Here is an 8,466-nt window from a genome sequence, read left to right as displayed (position 1 = left end):
TCTTCTAATTTTTGCATACTCCAGAATGTTATTTCCCAAATATACACATCTCTCTCCTTCACAGGCATTTTTGCTTAAATGAGCCCTTCTTGTTTGGCCTTCAGCCATTTCACTTTAGAGTTCACACTTTAAACAGCTCTAGATTCTACTTTACTTTACTCCAGACCAGGTATTTTGTATTATCTAATGCTACTTCTGTCTAACATGTATGTTCACACTATCATTTTTTGGAAGAATAGAATGTTTGTTTGTTTTATTCATTGTTGTTAGCCACTGCTGAAAATTGTACCTGAACTAGTAGGAAAAGTCCTTATTCCATATCAGAGAGTAGGTTAAACACACCCTTAATTTTCTCCTTATTGGGCTTTCTGTGTACTGACTGCACTGTGAATGTGAGAAGGTTCAGGTTATTTCAGATTACTTCTTTCAATGTTACTATTACATATATAAATGTGTATATATAGTTGTATATATATTGTTTTTTTTGGGGGGGCCACTACTGCTGGTGTTGCTCAGAGATTAGGCTTTGCTCTCAGAAATTATTCCTAGCAGGCCCTGGGGACCAGGTATGAAACCCCGGTCGGCCATGTGCAAGGCAAAATGTCCTATCCACTGCACTATCACTGTTACCTCAAGATTATATTGATTTGTATTTTCCACCAGTATAGTCAAACTTTTTTATTGTTCCATTTTAAAACCCTTCTAGAATTGATTGGCATTCTATTATTTAACAATGTTATTGATAATTTTTTATATGTATACACAGTTTCTACACCACACCCAACACCGGTGTGTCCACCTATCTCCCCTAAGTCCCCCAGAGTCCTTTTCATTCAAATCCCAGTCACCAAATACTCAATTTCCCATTGGAGAGGCAAAGGGGCCTTGTGCCCTTTGTTGCTACATTGCTTTGGAGCTTTTAAAGTCCCCGCTAGAGAGATCATCTTGTATGCATTCTTAGTCTTCTGTTTTTACTCAGTATGATAACCTTTGATCGCTCTCTATGTTGCAGTAAATTGCATGATTTTATTCCCTTTTTAAAGGATCTGTATACTGTTCCATTTGTCGGTATAAGTCACAACTTCTTGATCTATCCATCCATCATTGGGCATTTGGGTTGTTTCCAGGTTGGCTTTTGTACTGAGCACTGTGATGAACATAGGTGTACTCTTTCTATTTAGTATTTTTGTGATGGAAGATGACAAGAAGTGATATGGCTAGGCAATACTGGACGTGGTACTGCCAGCTATTGGGTTTTACTTTAAGATACACTAGAGCTGTCATTCGCTGGTCATTCCCATACTCACTTCTAGAATGGGGAGGTAGGGGCTCTATTCCAGGAGACTGGTAGGAGCCTCCAGCAGAGTGGTGGTGGGATGGAGGGAGATTTCTGGCTTTCTGTTTGCTAAAAGAAATAGGACATTAGAGTTTCCAAAGAAGGGAGATAGGCAAAATAAGTTTGGAACCTGATGCTGAATTATTCAGATGAATGAGTGTGTGTGTTTACTCTTCTGTGTGTTAATATATTCATACAATTACAGTGACATAACATAAACTCATTTGCAGAACTGTCAACTTGTAAATTACAGCTAGTGATAAGCAGTTAGCATTAGTGCACGTATTTAAGTACAAAAGAGGTTTCTTTCAAATGAGCCCTTACTAGACTTTTAAAGCATACATTGCAACTTTTGAAATAGTAAATGAATGAATTTCAAAACATTTAAAGGCTCGTTTACATAGTAATTTGGATAGATTCTTACTAGGGCCTAAAATATAAGGAAAATATATTGCTGTAGAGATTGAGACCAAGCCTGTGACTCAAATGGAAGCCCTGAGTTGGATGGCCAGAACTACAAGACCACCTGAGCACCACTGCAGGAGCCTATACTACTAACACACCACAGGAATTACTTTTTAGGACATAAGCTTCTTTAACAGTATCAGCTCTCAAGGAGCTGTTGTGCTTAATGGAGAAGCAAACAATAGCAAAATGGAGTTTTTCAAAAGCCTTATTGTTTTCTTATTAATTTGTCCGATCAACTTACTTTTTGAAAAAAAATGGATAGAACTAATTGCTTTGCCAGGACAAATATGTGAGTTTTGCCAAGTTTGTTTTGTGCTTATATTGTTTTTTGTTAACTCATGAACTCATGGGGGTTTTTTTGTTTGTTTTTGTTTTTGTTTTGCTAGGATTCTAATCCAGCACATCAGTTAAAACTAAATCACATCCTTAATTCCAGTGAACGGAGCACCTGAAAGCTGCCATATATGTCACAGTCTACTGAAAAAGAGCCAGCAGGTGAGCAGCAAGGTACCTCTGGTAAATACGCTATACTTAGAATTTCTTATCTTTTCCTCCAGAATCCCAAAGTTCTATAAATAAAATGTGTTAAAGATCTTACTAAAGATAATGGCTTGTTGGAACCCATATACTAATATTTATAAAGTTTGGTTTCTAATTTTGATAAAAATATAGGCTCAAAAGATAGCATAGTGGTGAAGGTGCTTGCTATGCATGCAATAGACACAGACTTTATCCCCAGTATCACGTATGGTTTCCGAGCATGACCAGAAGTGACCCCTAAGCACAGAGCTAGGAGAAGCCTCTAGCTACTTGCAGGTGGACTTGTTTGCCCCCTCCCCCCACACACAAATAGGAAAAAAAATAGAAATAGAAATTCTGGCTCTTTTTCCCATGCCCCCTGTTGTGTCTATTGTGCTGGTCACCTTTGGATCCTGCTTATTTGGTAGGTTTTTAGGAGACTGGTTCTAAAGATTTATTACTAGATTGCTGGCAAGTTATTGAAATATTGAAATATTTTAATATTTTAACCTTAATTGTGGTATCTAAAAAGAATGCTTCATAAGGTTTTGGGGTATGTTAAATAACAATGACATTTAATATTGTATGTTTTTCTTTACTGCTTGGAAGCAGTTGTTTCTTATTTTAAATAAGTACAACAAAGTAACTTCCATTCATTGACTGTTTCATATACTGTTTAGTTCCTGAATAGTATAAATAATACATGAATTGCCTAGGCACACTTAATATGTGTGTACAGATAATCATGTCTTTCCTTTTTTTTTTTTTTTCTCTCTTTTGTGCCACACCTGGGAATGCTCCGGGGTTACTCCTATGCTCAGAAATCACTCCTGGAAGGCTCAGGGGACCCTGTGGGATGTTGGGGATTGAACTCAGGTCTGTCCCGGGTTGGCTGTTTTCAAGGCAAATGCTTTACCGCTGTGCTATTGTTCCAGCTTCATGTTCTGCTTTATTTATTACTGTTTACTGCTTTGAATCCCATTGTCAAAATGTGATTATCACCAAAACCCAATATTCAGGAAGTTGTATTTTTGATGTTCCTAATATGTTGTTGATATGTTTGAAAGGTAGGGTAGCTTGTATTTGATGTGACTCATCATTATTTTCTTTTTAAGATTTTATCTGACCCTAATATTTGACATCGATTATATTCCATATGTTCTTTATGATAGTCATGTAAGATAGTTACTTAACATTTTTATTTTAACTGGAACCATTATGTCATATCCTAGTAATTTACTCAACAAATAACTTACTAAGATACTTTATAGAAAAATTGGATGATTATTTTCTGTCCTTAATGATGTTTTTTCTGATCTGATTTGCTTTTAAGGGCATTAAATTTAGAAGAAATGTAGTTTCTTTATGTTCAAATATGTTCTAGTAACCAGGGAGATAGTACAGGAGTTAGCCCTTTCTTAAACATGTTAGACCCAGGATGGACCCCTTATGCCACACACATGGCCTTTCATGATCATTGCTAGCAGTAAGCAGAGTATCTCTGAGTATGGTCCTAAATGTAAACCAAGCAAAAAAAAAAAAAAAAGTCTATTAGGGACCAGAGCGATAGTGCACCGGTATGTTTGCCTTGCATGCGGACGGACCTTGGTTAGATCCCTGGTGTCCCATATGGTCCCCCAAGCCAGGAGCGATTTCTGAGCACATAGCCAGGAGTAACCCCTGATCATCACCAGGTATGGCCTCCAAACCAATCCCACCCCCAATGTCATTTAAGCCCCATACAACTCTCTAAGTGTACTTCATGGTAGTTTTTTATTGTTTTTCTAATTAGGCAGGGTTGATGGGGAAGGATTTTTGGCCACACCTGGAGTTGTTAAGAACTTATTCCTGGTGGTGTCAGGGACAATCTGTGATGCCAGGAATAAACTGGTACTATCTCTCTTAACCCTTCATGTTAAATTTTAAGTATATTTTATAGTATTACTAACATGCTCATAATATTACTAGATGCTCATAATAAACTGTGTAGAAAATTACTGTGTGTTGAAATATGAATCCCTCTAATCACTTGTTGAAGGCCATTCTGTCAATTTAATTCATTATTTTTTCAGCAATGGATCATGAATTCAACAAAGCTGCCTGGCCCAAACCAGCAGGAGGCTATCAGACCATTACAGGCAGGAGATACGGAAGAAGACATGCATATGTTAGCTTTAAACCATGTATGACTAGGCATGAAAGGAGTTTGGGTCGGGCTGGTGATGACTACGAAGTGTTGGAACTAGGTGATATTCCAAAGGAAAATTCCTCAGGTATTCCCCTTAAAATTATTTAGTGCTATTAGTAGGAACAGAGCTGTGATATTTGGCTATATTAATATTTTGATATATTTCTAGGAGTATAACTGCTATGTATTTCCCATCAAGAAATTCTTTTCTTTTTTAAATATTGTAAATAGTAAATATTTAAACAATAAATAGAATATAACCAATCATGGCATGATAGGGATTATATTGTCACTTTCACCATACAAAATCTTCATCTTTTAATCAAAATTATATCCAATGTGAACAAAGTATATTTTCTTAGCATATAATGTTCAGATAGCTTTATATTTTTTACTTTAGTGTGTCTCTAATTTAGCTAGACTAATTTACAAAGATAGTTTACATAAGATGTAATTTTCAAATAATACTTAGTATCCAATATAAATTTCTTAATTATCAAGTCCTTTGAAAAGTTACTTTGTTGATACCCATGTAGTATAATTACCATATTTGGGCTCTCGTAGCTTCCTCTTTTCTGGAGCAAACTGGAACATTGTATTTTTTGTTGTCATTATACATAAGAATTAGAATTAACTGAGATTCAATTAGAGAAGTGATTTGTGATGTAAAGTTGTCTAAATTATTTATAGTATAGAAATGTTTGAAAACATTGATTTTATATAGAATGAGTGAGATAGATAATTATTGTAATTTATAGAACAGGTTTGATACGTCGCATAACTTCTGACAAACTATTGCATACAGAAAGGATCAGTATACCAACTTTTTGGTTAAATTTTAATATTAGTTACAATGAAGTAAACTTAAGCCACTGTTAGAAATATATTACTACAACAAACCATTGAGCTAAAGAATTCTAATACAGATCTAGAGACTGGGATCTAATTTTCTGAATTAACATCATGCCACAGTAATTTCTGTTAGATCTCTAGCCTATTTTATCATGATTACTCCTATCCTAACTTACTTTCACCTTCATGGAATAAGAGAATTTGAATTTAAGTTGTGTACCCCAGCAATTGGGAGAGTAGAATGCTTAGTCTATGACTTCTATTATGTTTTTCTTGTATAACTAACTTCTCATTAGCCTCTCCTTTTATGTCTTTTGCAGAATGTTTAGTAAGTAGGATTTAGCTGGTGCAAAAGACATCTGAGGAAGAAGCTAGGAAAAAGGTACATTGGCATACATAAACTCATAGGGCAACTGATTTACCCTTTAGGTCTAAAGTTGGGGAGCATAAAAGAGCCTACCAAGGAAATGTGTTCACTCGTATGTTTAAGTAATCAGTGTGTCTCCCACTTAAATAATTTCTAGTAAATAAAATTTTGGCTACATTCAAGTTCTACAGATCGGTTATTGTTTGTTTGTTTTTTTTTTTTGTTTGTTTTGTTCTTTATGAAGGTTCCAATCCAGTGGATCAAGATCACCATTCTTTACCCATTGACACTTTATCTGAGAAAAGTAAAACAGAGATTGCAGCTGGTGATTCAGCCTTGAATCAGCCCAGTGAGAACAACCCTCCTTTTGTGGCAGCACTTTATAGTCAGGGAGGCAGGGAATCCCTAGGAAGAAGTCCGCATCTTCATAATCACTCAGAGAGAGAATATTTTTCAGCAGGTTATAATGCTTTACGGCATGAAAATGGAATTGTATTGGTTCATACTGACTCTTACGGTCCAGCTAGCATACACAGAGAGGATAATGATTATCTTCAGCTTTCCACACAAGTTGTGGAGGCTGATAGATACAAGGAAGCATCAGGTAATACAGTGTTTGGATTGGAAAATGGAAAGGTAGGAGGATACTCTGGTCTTTCATTTCCAGCTCCTTTTTCAAATTGTGAAATGAGAGATAAGCTGGAAGAGTTAGAGTCATCACCTTTAGTGAAAAGTTCTTGTGGGGATGCTGAGTTAGTTCATCAGAGCAATCAGGAATTTCTGATGTCGTCTTCTAAAGATGAGATCATTAGAAAGAAAAAACAAAATAATAGTAGCCAGGAGAGACTGAGAGAAACTTCCTCTGAAGATTCAGCCCATGCTCTGGGTCATGTTAAGAGTGAACAAAACTTAAGAGATAGGCCTAAGAACCAGGGTCGTTCTTCTGAACAGGTAGTGAGACCCAAAGTTAGAAAAGTAGTAAGTTCTGGCCAGTTGGATCAAGACGCAGGTCTTAGTAGGCATGATGCCAAACAAAGAAGTGTCCAGAGGTGGAGGGAGGCTTTGGAAGTTGAGGCAAACAGCTCAGATGACCTCCTCATTAAGTGTGATGACTATGATGGAGAACATGATTGCTTGTTCTTGGATCCGCCATACTCAAGACTTACATCAAGGGAAACAGAAAATAACCACGTGGCAGCAGAAAATGGAGCTACAGCTGGAAGGCAAGACGTTGTAGACAACATCTTTTGGAATGACTGTGGAGATTACTACCAGCTCTACGACAAAGATGAAGACAGGTAAGTGCGTATGGACGGTAGTGTAGTTGAGAGGGTAGTTTATTTCTAGTACCAAGATATTTAATGGACGAGTTCTTTGGCAATTTATTGAGTGCTAACTGTTTGCAAATAACTTTAGGTATTTAAGATTTCATAAAATTTAAATTCAGGTACTGATTTATAAAAGGTTATAGATACTCATCTTTTCAATGCATGGTTATTTCAATTAATCAGATGCTAGTAAGAATTTATAGTATTCTTAAAAATTTTATGCCTAAACAACCAAGATGCCCTTCAACAGAGGAGTGGCTAATGAAACTGTGGTACATATCCACAAAGGAATATTATGCAGTGTCAGGAGAGATGAAGTCATGAACTTTTCGTATATATGGATGTACATGGAATCTATTATGCTTAGTAAAATTAGTCAGAGGAAAAGAGAGAGACACACAGAATAGTTTCAATCAACTGTGGGTTTTAAGAAAAATCAAAGACATTGAAATAATTTCCAGAGTTGAGGACTGGAAAAACCGGCTCAAGATATGAAGCTCACCACAAAGAGTGGTGAGTGCAGTTAGAGAAATAACTACACTGAGAACTATCATAACAGTATCAGTGAGTGAGGGATGTAGAAAGCCGGGGGTGGGGAGGAAAGAGATGGGGCATTGGTGACGGGAAGGTTATACGGGTGAAGGGGGCTGGTTCTTGTTATGACTGAAACCCCACTACAGTTATGTTTGTTATCACTGTGTTTAAATAAAGAAATTATTAAAAAAAAATCCCATGCATTTCAGAAAAAAAAGAAAAATAATTCTGTGCCTAAGTCATTATGGATTTAAAATACAATTATGATCACAGAAAAATTCTGACTTTGCTAATACCTTGTCTGTTTCTTTTTTTATGTCTTTAATCTTGCAGTCACTTTATTTTTAATGTGTTTTACTTAACATTTAGTTTTCATTATCAATTCTTCGTTACCTAGTCCGTTATCCTTTTTTTTTTTTTTTGTGCATGCAGAAACTGAAGCACAGAGAAATACATTTCTAGTATTAAAAAGTAGTAAATGCAGTTGACTTAGACCAAAGAGCTAAGGTTAGCAACCTGCTCTTTTGAAATATACCAGGAAGATAGCAGTAACTGTCTAAGAACAAGATTCTGAGTTTGAAAGAACTTTCCTGCCATGCCAGACACTTAACTGTTCGAGAAGCATTCTCCCATATCTTTGGCCATGAGGTTCCTTTCAATTTTCCCTTCTTTTGTCTTAATCTTGGTTAAACGGTAAAATATCTTACCTAAGGCAAAAGTATCAGGATAACTTTTTTGGTTGCTGGTGATGTTGGGATACCAGAAGCAAAATCTACAATGAGTTGATGGGTCTTTCGATTGATTTCAGTTTAAAATCCCTCTTGGTGTCAGACTTAAATAAGAATAATCCTGTCCCCTGGGTGGCACCAGCCTT

General features: G+C 36.2%; 1 protein-coding gene across 1 annotated transcript in view; it reads left to right on the top strand.

The window, feature by feature from the left end:
- Positions 1-2,185: 2,185 nt before the first annotated feature.
- Positions 2,186-8,466, top strand: part of PJA2 (praja ring finger ubiquitin ligase 2) — a 46,725-nt gene continuing 40,444 nt past the window's right edge. Inside the window, exons 1-3 of the mRNA XM_049769130.1 lie at positions 2,186-2,299; positions 4,396-4,596; positions 5,975-7,028. Coding sequence (XP_049625087.1) covers positions 2,269-2,299; positions 4,396-4,596; positions 5,975-7,028 — 1,286 coding nt within the window. The 5' untranslated portion in view covers positions 2,186-2,268. The remainder of the gene's footprint in view (positions 2,300-4,395; positions 4,597-5,974; positions 7,029-8,466) is intronic.

This window comes from Suncus etruscus, chromosome 2 (assembly GCF_024139225.1).
Source record: "Suncus etruscus isolate mSunEtr1 chromosome 2, mSunEtr1.pri.cur, whole genome shotgun sequence".
Taxonomy (NCBI): domain Eukaryota; kingdom Metazoa; phylum Chordata; class Mammalia; order Eulipotyphla; family Soricidae; genus Suncus; species Suncus etruscus.
The sequence above is the reverse complement of the archived record's forward strand: the minus strand, read 5'-3'. Positions and strand labels throughout refer to the sequence as shown.